Here is a 19,659-nt window from a genome sequence, read left to right on the forward strand (position 1 = left end):
GATATTGGCATTTCTGAACATTCTGTTTGTTATGCAATCGTCATGATGCGCGTCATGATGCATTTACGAACATAGCCTTCCTTATGAATAAATTTGATTTCGTTGTAATATTAAATACTAAGAAAATATGCACAGATTGCTCGAATCTTATTGGTCAATGATGGTGCGTCTGTGCCTTTTTTGTCGCTTGCCCGAATGTTTGATTTTTTACAAACGGGATATTGAAGGGCATATGTATGTACACTATAAGTTAAAACAAAAGAGTTAAAGTAAATTTTGTAATATTTAAAACTGAAAAAATTACCGTTTTTGTGGTTTTTGTAATTATTTGTTCATGTATGCTAAATAATGCCAGGCAAAGAGGGCTAAGTATGTTAGTTCTTTATAGAACGTGAATTTTGTAATAAAGTTGAACGATTTGTAAACGTTGTTCAGACGTAAGTCTGTCCATGATAAACAATACTGAATAAAAATAACATGCCTAATAAGACTCACACGGTATCAGACACAAAAAGGCTATTGAAAAAAGTACATCTACTTGGATCACCCGTTATTTTTGAGAGCTTTGAAGATAGCACAGTTTCGTTTGGTAAAAGTTAAATAAGTCTTCAAGACAGCAAACTACATACGTAGGTTGGATTGTACTTGTAAATGACAATTTTTAAACATTTTCCGAACTCCCGTACATCCATTTGTAATGCCACACTAAACGCGAATTTGTCCAATATTTATTTGATTCCTTAATTCTTAAAGTAAATCGAAAATTTCACAGAAAATAAATAATTTATTTATATATAAGCATTTATCTACCTCGATTTGTTTTCGTTGTTACATAAAAATATTTTTGTGAATTAAACTATAATACTATTCTCTGTAGCAACATGTTGCAAGGGTATAAAAATGTCTAAAGTCTAAAATATTTTCTTTGTATATAGTGTTCTTACAAATAATTTTACTGAAAAAAGTACACATACATAAGTAATATATAAGCTTTAATATACATACTTGTATGTAGTTTTTTCTTTGATGAAATGTTATACCGAACACTTCACTACTATTTTTTTAAATGATCATAAGCTTCAAGTTTGGACTCAATCTCGTTAAAAGACATTTGACCTGTCGTCAAGCCAAATGCTTAACAGTCTTTGTAGTACATGAAACTTAAAATTGTTATAGTCTTCGTTTTTAATTAGTTGCTAGTTATAGCAGTTTACATCTATAAAACTGATTTTCGATTGCATTTCCCAATAAACATATAATTACGTAACACAATATGTAGTTATAAAATGATGTACGATTACTACAAAAATTAAATATCACAAAAAAATTTCATATATCTTGTAAAATATAATGTACATTTAAATCCAAAACTTTTTTTGCAACACTTACATATAAACTAAATAAATATTAAACAATATAAATAAGCAATAGTTAATCTAAGATTTTTTAATGTTTATGTACCTGCGGGATCATAGTTAAAACGCGGTAAGCATACCGGTTTTATAATTTTCGAAAACGCCATTGGTTTCCTTAATTTTATCAACGCTATATCGTTGTTATAACTGTCGGGGTTGAAATTTCTATGTTTAATTATAGCACTTACGGCCCTCTGAATGGCTTTAGATTCAGATGTAATATGCTGATCGTGGTCTCCAAAAATTATCCGTATTTTTGATTTTCTTAGTTTTTTAACACAATGGGCTGCTGTTAACACATACTCTTTTGTAAGCAGAGAACCTCCGCAATGAAATTTGCCATCATATACTATACGAGCCATCCAAGGGTATTGATTAATGCCTGTTGGTCTACCACCAACTATCCTTATTTCTTCATTGGAATATCCACAATCTAAAATTAGTTAAATGAAATTTATTATACAGACATACATATGTCAACAATTGCAAAGAACATGTAAAGAAATAATGTAATATGTTCGGACGCGACGAACCATTGGGGGATCTCGCAACGTTCATAAAACGATGAACTTTTAGTGCTCTCGTATTAAAAAAATAAAATAAAATTTTATTGAAACGAAAAATAAGTTATGGCTTTACATTTAATTAAATTGCCGCTAGTAAAACGAAGTATGCTATACTAATAAGAAACATTTTTCAAAATTTGTAAGGTAAAACTACAAGCGCATTTAGGAAGTTTTGTTTCAGAAACTAAACAATACAATATTTATGTCACAATAACTGTTTTTATCATTTTAAAAAATATTTGTAAATGCCACCGCTATTTAATTGTGCTTCAATACCATTTTATAACTTTTTGAATTATTCAATTTGGACATTACATTCGAAAGATATCAGAAGTTTACAATTGTATTATAAGTTATTTGGAAAATGTGGCATGATCGCCACTCAAGCTGCTAGGAGAGAACGTATGTATATTTATTGAGAAGGTCCAACAACGGACAATCGTGTAAACTGTCAAAAGCTAACAAAATGCGATGAGCGTGTTTCACCACAGTTAGCTAAGAAGGAGAAATTTTAACAGTGGCGCGTGAACAGAGCTGAGCATTCAATGAAAATTATGCTCAGAAACAGGAATAAAGGGTTGTTAAACTTATTCCAGTGTGAGAGCGCCTCAAAATTAGCGTTTTTTATAACATTTTCCATTATGGCCAGATTGAACAAAATTACAATTTTTGGGCATTTAAATTCAAACACCCAACATTTAGTATGAATGAAAATTACTATATAGCGGTTATTTATTATATGGAGAAACTATTTAAATCTTTTTAAAGAATATTATAACAACTGACTTTTGTCCTTTCAATGCCCAATAATTGGATTTAAGCTTGTTAGCTCTCAATCATTAAACGTTTTTAATCATTTTCCATTGAAAATAAAACTATGATGCTTCAAATTACAAAACGTTTCATCAAATATCTTTAAATTTTACAAATTTATTTAATTTTCATTTTTATAAGTGGTCTTGAACGATGCAACTAATCCCTCCGTTTACATATTTTTTTGATAAAATTTCAATCTGGCTTATCGTTTAGTTTACCAATTGCTAAACGTCAAAACCTCCTGAACTCGATCAACTGTCAAAGTTTAGGTGGTTTTGACGTTTAGCAATTGCTCTCTCACTTCCAGTGAGAGTGGAGTTACACATCTCTTTATCTCTGCTCAGAAATATACATTGCTATTACAGACGCATGTTGGCCTTTTGCTTATACACATATGTACATATTTGTGTATACGTTTGCATGCAATTATATTTATTGATATGACTATCATTTTGCGAATTTTTCTGACTTCATTCAAAATTGATAACATTATCATTAAATTATGCTATTTTCAAAGTAATATTTGTAGTTAATGTACAAATAAGAGCTACTTTTTAAATATTTCTTATGTTTGGTAATATAATATAATTTTATATATGAATATGTTTGTATATATGCTATATAGTATGTATGTATATGAGATGCTATCTTAATATCCCAAAAAACTTAATATATTACAATAATATTGTATGTAAACTACATTTCTTCATTTAAATTTTCATACGCATCTAGATATTAGCACATAGTTACATACATACGTATGTAAGTAGAATTCAAATTCAAATCGTGATATTATCATTTATCAGTAAAAGGTGTGCGCGCACTGCTCTATATGTATAGTACATACATATGCATTAGGGTGTCCGTTATTTACCAAATTGATTATTTTTGAAGAGACGCCCCCTAAACTTTTAGTTTTCCATCTAAAAAAAAATATCAGACCATAAAAAGCGCTTAATTTTCATAATAAACCTTGCCCCAAGCACGATACATTTCCCACTGAAATTACATGGGATTTTGCCACTTTTTACGAATATTTTTTTTTCTTTGGAACTTTTTCGTTTGTAGGAATAAAAAAAGTCATATTCTTGTATAGAATTGAATGCTCTACAAAAAAAGTCTTGACAATTTTTCGATATACTCACTCCTTTAAAAGTTATTTAAGGTTAAAGTTAACTTCTGGGTAATTTCTGGAATTTTCAAACTTTTACGGCATATTGACATTTTTTTTTGTAAAATTCAATTGTTTATTCTAAAAAATATATTATGCCTATAGTTTTAAGATAAAAAATAAGAAAAATTTGCAAATCAAATCAAATTTAAACCATTTGAGTACATCAGATTTCCTTTATTAAACATTCCTTAGTTACATTTGCATATTACTCAGAAGTTAATTTTAACCTTGAATAACTTTTAAAGGAGTGAGTATATCAAAAAATTGTCAAGACTTTTTTGTAGAGTATTCAATTCTGTACAAGAATATGACCTTTTTATTCCTACAAACGAGAAAGCTCCAGAGAAAACAAAATATTGGTAAAGAGTGGAAAAATCCCATGTAATTTCAATGGGAAATGTATCGTGTTTGGGGCAAGGTTTATAATGAAAATTAAGGGCTTTTTATGGTCTGATATTTGGTTTTAGATGTAAAACTAAAAGTTTAGGGGGCGTCGGGTCAAAAATAATCAATTTGGTAAATAACGGACACCCTAATATGCATATGTGTACGACATTGCCGAACAAATAATGTATACACAAACCAACATACAAATATGCGTACACATGTAAATATGTCACCCGCAAAAACTACAAACATTGCTTTACAAAAACAACAATGGCGGCAGCAGCGTCACAAGTCAATATGGCAGCCAAATAGTCGATGCCCAATTTTGTAGAAAAACACTTAACAACAATAATTTCATTCATGAACGCAAGCGCACTTCCAACAGGCAAACTTGCTTCATTCATAAAAACAAACACCATCACAAGCCTTTGCCCTCAAGCGACTTTTCGCGACGATGGCAAAAGCTAAAAATCATAAATTGAACAATTTCTGATATTTGTATGGGAAGGAAAAAGCGACAACCCCGCAAATATAAGTACCTATAGCATAAAATTGACAACATAGTTTATTTGTCGATTTTCAAGTCAAGAAATATGTCAAAGAAAATTTCAATATTCCTCTGATTTGTGTGTACAGTGGATCCCGGTTAAGTAGTACTCCGCTTAAATGAAAATCATCCCTCTTAACTGCCTATATCTTGCTGTATCTCACGGTTGGTTTTTTGAAATACATCGAAATTATTGTTTTAAGTACCACTCGCTTCAGTATCCGCACTCGCTTATGTGCCATATTAAATTTTTTTTTTTTAAAACACAAAAATCTGTATCTTTGATTGTGGCACATAATCGGGATTGACTGTATTTGTCAAGGAATGTACAAAATATTGTTACGCGGCTTGCAAAAATCTGCGCCGATATGTATGCAAGCTCACACACAAACATACATATCTACGCTAGGTTTTAGGCGAAGCTGGTACAGCGGCAAGGGAAGCAGTGCCAATTGGCGATCGTTCGTTTGTGTTTTCGTCACAGCTCGGATTTTCTACCAACAACACAATGTTGTTGTCGCGTCATTCTTTCGACACATTGACTCTTTGACATGAAAGCAAAAAATATGAGCTTCGCCATGGGTTGTCCGCGTCAACGGAAATTTCGCATAAAGCATTGAATGTACATATTTATATACATTTGTTGCATGTGACAAATTTACAAACATTATGCGTATGGTTTTTTTATATTTGTTTACATGCACGCATAATTATACATATATGTATGGGCAAATGTGCGACCGCTTGGTCTTTTAACATGATATCGAAAAGCTTAATGACCAAAGCAAATATTTATTTAAGTATATAAATACATATGTACATAGTATACATATGTCGTACCAAACCTATATAAAATGCATATTTAGATAGTAATACCAATCTTTTTGAATTATATACATACAATATGTCAAGAAACTCTTTACACACTGAAACAAAAACATATTTTTTTACTTTGCATGCAAAAATAACGCCTTTAGTTATTTCTTTTCAATATTTTTTTAATGCAGAACTGTTATTTAGCAAATTTTAAATTAGTATGTTTAAAAATAAAAACAATACAACGAGAGGGAAAATTTTAAAGCAAGAAAATATGAGTTTACACATTTTTGACACTGTCAAGAAACTCTTTACACAAAGTACTTAAGCTACAGTTTAATTAATATGTATATTTAACAACTTATACTATCTTAAACTAATTTTAATATTTAGTATGACCCCCCTTAGCTTCAACTATGAGCCTAGTGCGATTTTTCATGGAACTGACCAGCTTTTGTACGTCATATTCCAACGGAATTTTATGCTGCTTTTAAGGCGGCGCGGTTTTGGCTGCCTTTTTGCCACTTTTTTCTTCAGATAAACCCACAAATTTTCAATGGGGTTCATGTCGGGGCTCTGAGGAGGTGTATATATGACCTTTTGGCAATTATAAAGGAGCCATGTGCGCACAGTGAGCTCCTTATGTTTGGGGTCATTGTCCTGATAAAATCTAAATTTTGGCTTATTATCGACAATAAAGAGAAATTTGTCCGCACTTTGCCTCAAATTTGTTTTGAGAATGGAATTTACTGTCGGAATGACGTTGCGCTGATCTAAAGCTGTTAACGGCTTGCCCCATACTCTAGTTGGTCCATGATTGTAGAACAGCATTATTTTGATTTCGTCACAGAATATGACGTCATCCCAATAGTTGTCAGGCTTGATGCTCATGTTGACAGCAAAAGATAAGCGCTTTTCAACATTTATTTTCGAAAGCAGCGGCTTCTTACGCGCAACCCTTGAAGACTATTTGTTTCGCAGAATTAGTTGGCGGACGGTTTCATGTGAAACGACCGTGCCACACTCTTCTTCCAACTCCTTGGCAAGTGTTCTGGTCGAAATTTGGGGGTTTTGATGGACCTTACCCATGATGAGGCGGTCTGCCCGCTCGTCAATCTTCTCCTTTCGACCACTTCCACACTTTGCTTCCAGTCTGTCTTCATTTTCGGCTCGATTTAAAACATTATAAATTGTTTTTCGCGATACACGAAACATCTCCACTAGCTCAGCTACAGATTTTCCAATTTGGTGATTATAATAAATCAATTGGGTAACGTCAAAAGTCAATCTAGCTCCAGGCATGTTAAATAATTTTAAAATTACTTTTTTGACACGTGTGCAGAAAGATTTCGCAATTAAATGAAAAGGAATGCAAACATAGCGCATAGTTCATAAGCATAGATAACGGTAAAGTACCGTTTTTTCTTCAAATAGAACAAAACAGAATCGAAAACTAAAGTGTGTAAAGAGTTTCTTGATAGTGTCAAAAAAGTGTAAACTCATATTTTGTTGTTTTAAAATTTTCCCTCTGGTTGTATTTATTTTTATGCATACTAATTTAAAATTTGCTAAATAATAGTTCTGCATTAAAAAAATATTGAAAAGAAATAACTAAAGGCGTTATTTTTGCATGCAAAGTCAAAAATTATGTTTTTTTTTCCAGTGTGTAAAGAGTTTCTTGACATACTGTATTTGCAAAGATTTTATGGAATTCATCATAAAATAGCTCAATTTTAAAATATATACATATGTACACACTTATGTACTTTCATAACAAATAGAAGTACTTATGTATACCGATCTACATGTAAATTGCATGCAGCATCGTTTTCGCATAGTAAATATGCGAATCTGTAAGCGTACATTCCTTAACATTGTAATTATTATTTTTCTCATTTAACACTGAAAATGCTCAATTCTGCTCTTTTCGTGTCCCCTTATGTTAAGTGGTGAAACACGCTCATCCAAAACAGTAAATATCCCAAAATTGAAATATCCCTAAATTTTCGTCATCGTGAACCTTCTCTATAAATATATGTACGTTCTCTGGTAGGTGTCACTGGGGTACTGGAGAGGAGTCAATGTCAAGAAAGAAGTGTTTTTTCATTTAACAAAGCATATGTATATGAATAAATGCCACCGCTATAAATGGTCGGTAGCGTGATCGATCCAAGCAGTCGTGTGCAGAATTAAATAAATTTTGCTAGAATATATTGTCTATACTGAATGTATTTATACATATGTATATACTTTAAATTCGTGTAGCAAACAATTCAACCCAAAATAAAAGTAATTTTTTTTCAAAATAAACAAAGTTTTTAAAAACTAAGTCTATGTTTTTTATTTTTTCAGTAAATAATATACTTATATTATAACTTTTAACTATCCAACCTGCTTTCTTTTCTTCTTTCTTATAATTTTTCAATTACATTTTTATAGAAAAGAAATAAAACTGTGTGTACGGTCAACAACTAAGTGTGTTCCTCAATTTATTTTATTTTACGTGCAATCCAGGCTGTGGAAATTCCCAGGCAGATTCACCGGAGGTCCTTATATCGCTGACACTACGTGGCACATCAACTTAATCGAAATTATTTACATTAATATCTGAAAACCATAATCAATTTATCACATTAACATTTGGAAATTCTAAACAATAACAAAAAAATAATACCAAATTAAGAAACATTCAATTAATTTTCGCGCGAAAAATTCTCCTCCGTACAAATAAAGTGGTTATCAGCTGTTTCTGTAGCACGTCAAACCAGCTGTCTACGCAGAGTTGTAGGTGGCCAGGGACACTACATTATCTGCACGTACGGTCGGTAAAGCAGTTGGTAAGGCAGTTTCTTGTACTTATCGTAACCACAATTTAATAAGATCGTTATGGACATACAAACCCCGCCTCCCGATGGGGGAACACAATGTAAGGTATGCTGCTCGAACGCATTACGAAAATAGAAACATTAAACAATGAATTAAAAAATGAAAATGCGACACTTAAACTCCAAATTGAAAACTTGAAGAAGTCGCTAAACAAATATACTAACGAAATGTCTTCTTCTCTATCAACTTCGACCTTTGTAGCAGAAACAGACGAGGAAGAGCTGGAAAATGAAACAAATTGGCTATTAGAAAAGAAAAAAAGAGGAAAAGCAAAAAACGCAAAGCAGATTCTTCACCGGATGTAATGCTGAAGTCCCCGAGTCCGGAAAACACAGGAGAAGGTAAAAAAGCTACAAAAATAAGTCATCGCCCTCCGCCAATTATTATATCAGAGAATTTTAATCAACCTTTGATGCGTTCCTTGATAAACGCGGAAGTTAAAAATACTTACACACCCAAGCTAACTGGCCCAAGCTCATGCAAAATAAACGTTACAGATAGTTCAGACTACAGAATATTAACAAGGAAATTAAACGAATCGCAAATATCTTGGTACTGGTACGAGGACAAGCAATCGCGTGATATACTCGTAACGGTAAAAGACCTTCATCACTCATGTGAGCCTGAAAGCATTGTCGCAGATCTTCAAAAGCAGGTTTTTACAGTTTCGAAGGTCATAAATAAACTTCAATATAAAACAAAAAATCCATTAAATATGTTTATTGTTTGCTTCGAATCAACAGAGAACATCAAGAAAATCTACGAAATTAAGCATATTTTAAATTCTGTCGTCAAACTCGAGCCCATCAAGCCATCGAATCTTGTACCGCAGTGCAAGTCCTGTCAACCCTTCGGTCACACCAGAAATTATTGTTGTAAACCACCAAGGAGTGTGAAGTGCGCCGGAAATCATTCAACTCTAAACTGTACAAAAGCTGCCGATCTACCGCCAAAATGGTGTAACTGCAATCAGAATCACCCTGCGAACTATAAGGGATGTGAAGTTTCAAAAGAACTTCAAAAAATTAAAAACGCGACCAAAAAAAATAAAGAGACTAACCAACAACCAAAACGCTTAAGTACAATCGCTTCTACTGCTCCTCAGAAGGAAGTTACTAATGTAAGTCAGCAATCTGGAAAACCCTCATTTGCCAGCATAACTAAAGGTAGTAATCAGGTACAGCAACTTACTATATGTCTGTAAACCAAACAAATTCGAATACTGTTATTGATATAACCAATAATTTATCGGTAATTCTCAACAAGCTGAATAAGCTAGAAGAGCAAAATCAACTTACCCACGACCGACTTACTCAACTAGAGCGACAGCAAAAAGAAAGTAGGGCGCAAAAATGAAATCGGTAAAACTTATGACATGGAATGCAAATGGCTTACTCAAACGTAGTAAAGAATTAGAGACATTACTCCAAGTTAAAAAAATTGATATTTGTCTTATATCAGAAACCCATTTTACAAATGAGACTTTCGTTAAATTCAATACTACAAGACGTATTGCTCGAACCACCCAAATAATAATGCGAGAGGAGGAGTGCCATAATTATCAGAAATAATATTCCCCACTACGAAGAAATTAATATAAGTATCCCAGAATTCCAAACCACGACCATAAAGGTTGAAACTAGTTTCGGAAAAATAAGTATTACCGCAATATATAGCCCACCTAGAAACAATATTAAAATGGACTTATACACAGAACTTATACTAAAACACCATGGAAAATTCATCATGGGTGGTGATTTTAACGCAAAGCACTCCCAATGGAGTTCAAGAGTTACGACATCGAAGGGGAGAGAGCTATTTAAAGCTGCTATGGCCACTGGATGCGACTTCATGTCTACTGGCAAGCCGACTTACTGGCCTTCCGACTCAAGAAAATTACCCGACTTGATCGACTTTTTCATCACTCGACAAATACCCAAGACGTTCATTACCATGGAAAATGGATTGGAGTTAAATTCGGACCACTCGCCAGTATATATAATCCTAAATGGCCATCTAAAAGAAATCGACATACCGCCTTATCTATCTAATAGACATACGGATTGGGAGTATATCAAAGTTATGCTCGGTGAAAATATTGATTCCAGATATTTTAGAAGAGGAAGTTCATATATTTACGAAAACTATTCAAGAATCGGCTTGGAGAAGTACTCCTGTTCCTTAACAAAAACAACTTTTATACAAAATATCCATCGGACATTTTAGATCTCATAAAGAAAAAAAAAATTACGTAAAAAATGGCAAATCATCCGATTTCCTCAATACAAAACAGATTTCAACAATTTAACCAAGGTTCTCAGTTCTAAAATAAAGTCATTAAAGAATAAAATATTTCTAATTATATTGAGAATTTAACGCCAAACAAACATTCCGATTATTCCCTTTGGAAAGCAGTAAAAAATGCAAGGAAACCTATATTGTCAAATACACCCCTCAGAAAGCCAAACGGATCCTGGGCCAAAAGCGACGAAGAAAAAGCTGAAGTTTTTTCAGAGATACTAACTAAAACGTTTAGTCCCTTTGTGTTTCATGGAGCTTTACCGCAGCTGGAAGGATCGCAATACGTACGAGAAATCCAACCAGCATCAATTAAAGAAGTGGAAAATATCATTAAAACTAGATTTAAGCCAAAAATCTAACGCGAAAAGCATTAGAAAAACGTACATCGATAATAAACGCTTGCTTAGATCTCAGATGTGTTCCATTGTCATGGAAAGTATCTGAAATTATTATGGTACAAAAACCCGGAAAGAGCGCCCAGGAGGCCTCATCATATCGTCCAATCTCATTGTTGCCTATTTTGTCAAAAATACTTGAAGTTGTAATTATAAGAAGAGTTCTAAACATAATTGAAGAAAATAGTCTTATATCAATCCATCAATTTGGATTTAGATCGCAACATTCCACAATCGATCAAGTTCATCGAATAATAGATATAATTGAGGATGCGATGGAAAAGAAGCAAATTTGCACAGCTGTTTTTCTTGATGTATCCCAGGCGTTCGATAAAGTATGACACTATGTATGGCTTACTACATAAATTAAGACTTCTCTTTCCACAGTAACTAACTGAACCTCTTACCTGAGCAACCGCTACTTCAGAATCAAGCAGGGACAATCATATGCTATGGAATATTACTCTCAACGAGTTGAAGTCTATACATATAAACTTCACTAACAAAACTGCTACGTATATTCCCTTATATATTGGGAATGAAGTAATTCCGTACTCCACCTCGACGAAATATCTTGGTTTGAGCTAGATGGGAAGTTAAAGTGGAAGGAGCATATATGTACAAAGAAAAGTTGCAGAACTAAAACTAAAATACAACAAAATAAATTGGTTAATCGGCAAGAAATCACCCTAACAACGTCAAATAAATTTTTAGTCTACAATAAAACGTTAAAGCCCATCTGGACATACGGAATTCAACTATGGGGATGCGCTGCACCGTTATATATCGAAATGGTGCAAAGATTCCAAAATAAAGTTCTTCGAAAAATTGTAAATGCCCCATGGTACATATGGAATTCAGATCTACATCGTGATCTTCACATAAAAATGGTACGGGAAGTCAATCTCGAAACGGCATCGAAACATGCCACAAGGTTGCAAAATTATGTAAACGCTGAAGCCGGATAACTAGGTGAAACTAGAAATAGCAGCCGCAGATTAAAAAGAACAACGTTTCATGACCTTCTAAGCAAACAACAAATAACAAATATTATAATATTTAGTTTTTAATACAAAGTTTAGTTTTTGTAAAAAGCTTCTTAATAGAGCTTTTATTGTTTTACCTTAAAATTATGAAACATATTGGTTGTTAGTACTTTTGTAACTAGTTGCAATTCGAATGAAATGTAAAACCATATCTTTGTTACGTTTCAATAAAAAAAAAACAATTTTATAGATTTTTAGCAAACAATTTAGTACAATTTAACTTTTTTCATTTTAAAATAGTCAAAAGTTCTAGCTCTCGACTTTCTAGAAATAGTTCCCCGACGAGAGTGTCAAAAACACGCCTTGATGGAGCGTCTTCAGTCAAGTATCGAGCGCTCGCAGAGGCTTTCTCAATAAAATTAATGGACATATCAAGAACGGGAACGCGGGAATCGAGTATGGAACGATCGCAGTGGCTTACTGAACAAAATTTGAGAACCTTTCCAGCACGTGCGCGAGAATCAGTTATTGAGGGATCGCAGCGGCGTGCTGAACAAAATTTCAGAACGTCCAAGTACGCGTTTGAGAGTCAAGTACAGAGCGTGTGCAGCGGCTTGAAGAGCAATATATTAGGAATATAACCACGCTCTCGGAATTAAACAAACGCTTTCGTTAGTGTCTGTTAAAGAACTGCCTTTTTTATTTTTGTATCATTTACACATATCCTATCTTATTTTAAAGCTTAATCCTAGTTACTCTTCTAATATCTTCTTGTTCTCTTACTCTAATTTCTCTTAAAACTAAGGTAGTATTAGTTATAATATGGTAATGTAAAAATGTAAATGGATATGTAAATGGGTTCTTACATTACTATATATTAGGTTGTCAAAAAAGTATTGCAGTATTTTCGCTAGTTGCCGCTGAAAGCGCGTAGTTCTAGTTTTATTCGTCGCATCGGGTCATGCTATACCTTTTTGGAAAGCTCATTTCACGCGCTAACACCTGTTTGATGTTATTTTAAGTCGTTCGGGAGTTATAGCGTCGCAAACATGGAGCAAAATAAAGAAAAAATACGGCATATTTTTACAGTACTGCCACGATAAAGGCAAAAATGCATCTCAAGCCGCCAATAAAATTTGTGCCGTTTATGGACCCGATACAGTTTCCATTTCCACCGCACAACAATGGTTTCAACGTTTTCGTTCTGGTGTAGAGGTGGTCGAAGATGTGCCACTATCCGGAAGGCCTGTCGTCGAAAATTGCGATAAAATCGTTGAATTGGTCGAAAGAGACCGTCATAGTAGCAGTCGTAGCATCGGTCAAGAGCTGGGCCTGAGTCCTCTAAAAAACATTTCAATTTCAAAAAAAAAAAAATTCAATTAAAATACCTCAAGACTTTTTTGACAACCCATAATTATATAGGCGATATGGATATGGAGGCTTACATTACTCCTCCGCGGCCAGAAAAAGCAGTCCCTGCGTATTTAAAAAATATCCAATATTTAAATAACTTTAATGTTTCTCTAAAATTTTATTTATATAGTATATTTCGTTTTACTTGTGTTATATATTTTTTTAAATTGTTTATTATTGGATACTAGGTAATTTCCTTCTTGCTTAGAATTTATATTTTTTTAAATAACTTTAATGTTTCTCTAAAATTTTATTTATATAGTATATTTCGTTTTACTTGTGTTATATATTTTTTTAAATTGTTTATTATTGGATACTAGGTAATTTTCTTCTTGCTTAAAATTTATATTTTTTTATATTTGGGTTTTGATTTGCTTACTCTATTATTATTTACAATGTTGTTTGCAAAACTGTCCGTTTCCACCTTATACGTTTTTTGGTTTAACACGTTTATTCTCTTCGATTTTCTCTCATGTACCATTTTGGTAAGTTTAGATATATCTTCTTGTGAAATTATATTATTTAAAAGATCTATTGGTCGATATTTGGTAGCACTATGAATAGTGTTGTTGTATGCTACTAACTATACTAATATCGGGTGATTTTTTAAGAGCTTGATAACTTTTTTTTAAAAAAAAACGCATAAAATTTGCAAAATCTCATCGGTTCTTTATTTGAAACGTTAGATTGGTTCATGACATTTACTTTTTGAAGATAATTTCATTTAAATGTTGACTCATGTGGTTTCAACAAGATGGCGCTACATGCCACACAGCTCGCGATTCTATGGCCATTTTGAGGGAAAACTTCGGAGAACAATTCATCTCAAGAAATGGACCCGTAAGTTGGCCACCAAGATCATGCGATTTAACGCCTTTAGACTATTTTTTGTGGGGCTACATCAAGTCTAAAGTCTACAGAAATAAGCCAGCAACTATTCCAGCTTTGGAAGACAACATTTCCGAAGAAATTCGGGCTATTCCGGCCGAAATGCTCGAAAAAGTTGCCCAAAATTGGACTTTCCGAATGGACCACCTAAGACGCAGCCGCGGTCAACATTTAAATGAAATTATCTTCAAAAAGTAAATGTCATGAACCAATCTAACGTTTCAAATAAAGAACCGATGAGATTTTGCAAATTTTATGCGTTTTTTTTTTTAAAAAAGTTATCCAGCTCTTAAAAAATCACCCGATATTATAAAGCTAAAGAGTTTGTTTGTTTGAACGCGCTAATCTCGGAAGCTACTGGTTCGAATTGAATAACTCTTTTTGTGTTGGATATTCCATTTATCGAGGAAGGCTATAGGCCATATAGCATCACATTGCGACCAATAGGAGCGAAGAAACAGTGGTAAATGTGTAAAAAACGGGGGAAATTACTTATCCTTAAGGGCTTCCGTTACCTTGCTCTGCGAAAGCGGTTCAAGATACACAAAAGTTATGTATGAAAGAATTATTTCTCTTTTAATGATCTAAAAAAAAGGCCGTGAGTACCGTTTTTGTGATAACTAATTTGGTCGAAATTAATTGTTAGAGTTGTATTAACATAATAATATTAATCTTTATCCAAATAAATGTGTTGTTGGTGAAGTATTTAATTCTGCATAAAATTGTCTTTGATATATGTTATGATGACGAGATACCATGCTCCGTACTGAACGGTCGAACGTAGCGCTAAATTGATTTGCGATATATTATCATCGTAATAATACTTTTTAAACACTTTTTCATTTTGTAGTTGTTTTCTGTATAGTAGATATTTTTTTGTTTTAGTATATTACTTTCTTTCTAATAGTTTCACAGTAATTAATCCTTTTTTGTTTTCATGTAGATTATTAATTAAATAAGTGGTTAGTTTACCTTATTTTCGTTTTACGGTAATTCTTTTCACATAATATTCAGTTTACGTAAATACCAAGTGCAGGCAAAAATAATTAAGTTCCTGATTATTAATCTTCATTTATTTTTTCTACATTCTTTTTATTCATTTTCTACGTTCTTTCTTTGTCGCTATAATGCCTAGAAAAAGAACTCTTCTTTCTCGGCGGACTGCTACTGCAAAGCGGCTGCGAGTTTTGCGCAGCAATGAAACTGAGGATGAGAATATGCATAGGTTGGGTACTCAACGAGCAATCAGTGAACAAAAACGTGCTAGGGAATCGAGCGTTGAACGTTCATAGCGTCTCGCCTCACAAAATTTTCGAACTTTGGCGAACCGACAACGCGAATCAGGCGCTGAACGATCTCAACGTGTGGCCTCACAGAATTCCCGAACTTTGGCTATTCGTGATCGGGAATCAAGCGCTGAACGATCTTAACGTTTGGCCTCACAGAATTCCCGAAATTTATCTAGCCGTGTTCGGGAATCAAGCGCTGAACGTTCTCAACGTTTGGCTTCACAGAATTCCCGAACTTTGGCTCGCCGCAATCGGCAATCAAGCGCTGAACGATCCCATCGATTAGCACAGCAAAATGCCCGATCAGCAAGGAATAGAACTCGCAGGCAACGAGTTCAGTGCAGTAATTTATTGAATGCTGCGTTTATTTGTGATTGCACCCTTGACTATTTTGAGCTAAATGGTATTGATATTGGTAGAATGGATAAAATTTGCAACTTTTGCCAAGCAAAAAAATGGGCGGCGGAAGCTCCTGGACTGTGTTGTGGTGGTGGCAAAGTAAATATACCTATAATTCCGTAACCTACATCAGTTTTAAGAGAACTGATATCAGGCTCACATCCATCATCAAAGCATTTCTTAAAGCACTCAAGACAATATAATACACTATTTCAAATGACTTCATTTGGTGCCAAAGAAATTCGTGAGGGAAACCTTGTGCCCACTTTTAAAGTCCAAGGGCAAGTTTATCATGTGATCGGTGACTTACTTCCAGCTGAAAGGGCACAATCCGAATTGTTGCAAATATATTGTGTTTCCCATGCAGATCAGATATCCTTGCGCTCAAGTTTAAACCCTAGCTTGCAAATCGATCTAGTCGACGTTCTCCAAACCCATCTTCACGATCATAATACGTATATTAAAAGTTTTAAGTACAATCTGGAAAATGGAACGCCCAATGATCTAAAACTTATTTTTCATGCTGATGTGAAACCGCCTAACGAGCATCGAGGTCGGTATAATGCGCCGGTAGTAGATGAGGTAGCTGTTCTTTTAATCGACGAAGACAAAGGTCCTCGAGATATTGTGTTGACTGAGAGAGATGGTCGACTTCGACGAGTTTCTGAAATTCATAGATCTTATGACCCGCTTACTATTTCCCTTTGGAAACGACGGTTACTGTATTAATATTCCACAGCAGGATACTACTGCTAGATCTAAAACAAAGTGTAAACACAATGGCTACGACAGACTGCAGCGGCACGACAGTGAACTGAAAACGTCGTTGTTCATCTTACTACATGTACATTTTGAGAAGCAACAACAACACAATGGCCGGCATGTACACAAAACAACGCAGTTGTCCATTTTGTATGTACACAATTTCGTTGTGGCCATACTAATACCTTTCACTTCAATGAAATTTTAATATTTTGTTTAAAGTGAAATTTTTTATGCAAAAAATAAGTAAATAGGTCAATATTTTTGCTTTAAATTATCAATTGTTATTACTAATGATATAATAGAGCTATAATATAGCTATTTTATGCTTTTATTTGTAAAATAACATCAAGTTTGTTAGAGCTGTGAATAATTTTACATTTTACATATTAGTGGCATCACCACTCTACCTCCTCTTTCTATCTTCCATTCTACTGTCAACTCTACTGTCGTCGTACTGTCGTTGGCAAAAATAGGAGGATATTGAAGTTACCGAGAACGACAACTGTCGGCCTGCAGTCGTGTAGTCGTGCAGCTGTCAAAATAACACTGCCCATAAGAACGTGTGTATTTTAATATTTGACAGATGTAGTTTGTAGTCTGTCGTAGCCATTGTGTTTACACTTACAGTATCATGTATGCAGTTTTATGCATTTAGACTCATGGTGAGAATAAATGACTTTAAAGCAGAGCCGCTCAAAATAATTCATGCCTATACTCGGAGTATAGGCAAGCAAATGCAGTCGAAACATGTACGCTATGACGCTAATTCTGCCAGCGTCAAAAAAAAAGATCGTCAAAAACGACTAAGCTTAGATTTCTGACTTCGGCACATGCGAAGCAATGCTTTTACTTTCAGTTGCTATTCAGCAGTTGAGCAAAGAAGAACGTGCGCACATACACAGCAATATTTTTTTTATGATGCACACTTGCAAAAAACATTCAAAATGTTCAATAAAAAATGGCTGTACAAATTCTTTTTCCTTGAAAATAGAGATGGCGAAGCGCAATGCGTTATTTGCTATAAAATAATGCAAACAAAGCTGAAATTTAATTTAGAAAGACATTATATGAATTGTCACACTCGATTTCACCTTATTTCAGGCGACGAACGGACACGTATTCTGTATGAATTAAAAGCCCTGTTTTACTTGAAATTTTATTTTGATGGTGTTTCCGTTGTTGATAATGTTGCTGTTGTTGATGATGTTGCTATTGTTGATGATGTTGCTGTTGTTGATGATGATGATTATAATAAAACGGTTCAATTAAAAAAAGCTTCTTACATTGTAGCTACATATGTATGTATTTAGCAAAAAAAGGGCGTCCATTTGATGTGGGGTCTTTTTTAAAGATATGGGCATTGAATTTTTTAGCTGTTTTGGAGAAACTGGGAAGGAGGTCTGTAAAATTTTAGAGGCCACTCCATTATCTCGCGCAACCATAACTCGGCGAACTGAAAAAATTAGTTCGTACATATTTGCCTGTACCCGAGAAAGACTCCAAAATTGCATTTATTTTTCTATTTCTTTAGATGAAACAACGGACATTAAAAACATAAGTCAACTAATTATTTGCGTCAAATCGGTAAACGAAAATTTAGAAACATTTGAAGAAATGCTTTCTCTTGTTCCCTTTCATGGTAATGTAACTGGAAAACTTATTTTCGATGCTGTTTCAGAACATGTTTTTTCTACTGTTCATTCAAAGAAGCTGAGTTCAGTCTGCACTGATGGTGCGGGAGTTATGGTTGGGCAAAATATTGGTCTAGTAAGGTTTCTTCGAAAAAATAATATTAATGTTGCCACATCTCACTGCATTATACATCAGCAGGCTCTGTTTGCAAAGCAATTAAATATGGTAAATGCAATGGAGACGGCTGTCTATATTATAAATAAAATTAGAGGGGGACACCGAGCCCTTCGTCATAGACAATTTAAAAAATTGTTGGAAGAAATGTCTGCAGGTTATGGCGATTTGCTAATGTACACAGAGGTTCGATGGCTAAGTCGTGGCAAATGCATAGAAAGACTCCTAAATTTAAAGGATGAAGTCAAGATTTTTCTTCAGGACGGCAATAACCCTGAGTTATTAGAATTGGGGAATAAAATGGGGGATAAAGATTTTTTATCAGATTAAGCCTTTCTTTGCGATGTAACGACAATTGTTAATGAGTTAAATCTCCATTTGCAAGGCAAAAATAAGAATATTTTTGACTTAATTGCATATGTTCGCCAATTCGAAAGAAAAATTAAAATAATAATAGAGCAATTAAAAAATGAAAATATGCTAAGCTTACCAAGAACCTGTGAGATAATAATGGACTATAAAAATCAAAAGAAACTACCTGAATATGTGGTAGTCTTAGAATCGATTTTAACAAATTTTAATACCAGGTTTCAAGATTTCAATAAAATTCAGCAACTCATTTTTCTCCATAATGATCCTATAAATTGCATTATCGAAGAACAAGATGATAATTGATCGACTTATAATTGCGAAGCTGCGTTTTCTTCGCTTAAATTTCTTCACTCGAAATACAGAAATTCAGTTTCGAATAAGCATATAGAGGACTTAATGAGAATCAAAACTTACGATCTTGAAGTCGATATGGAAAAA

The 19,659-nt window shown here is 33.7% G+C and overlaps 1 protein-coding gene across 1 annotated transcript in view; it reads right to left on the reverse strand.

The window, feature by feature from the left end:
• Nucleotides 1-1,434: 1,434 nt before the first annotated feature.
• Nucleotides 1,435-19,659, reverse strand: part of LOC120780353 (venom serine protease-like) — an 85,990-nt gene continuing 67,765 nt past the window's right edge. The window contains exon 2 of the mRNA XM_040112646.1: nt 1,435-1,848. Coding sequence (XP_039968580.1) covers nt 1,454-1,848 — 395 coding nt within the window. The 3' untranslated portion in view covers nt 1,435-1,453. The remainder of the gene's footprint in view (nt 1,849-19,659) is intronic.

The sequence above is a fragment of the Bactrocera tryoni genome, unplaced genomic scaffold (genome assembly GCF_016617805.1).
Source record: "Bactrocera tryoni isolate S06 unplaced genomic scaffold, CSIRO_BtryS06_freeze2 scaffold_25, whole genome shotgun sequence".
Taxonomy (NCBI): Eukaryota; Metazoa; Arthropoda; class Insecta; order Diptera; family Tephritidae; genus Bactrocera; species Bactrocera tryoni.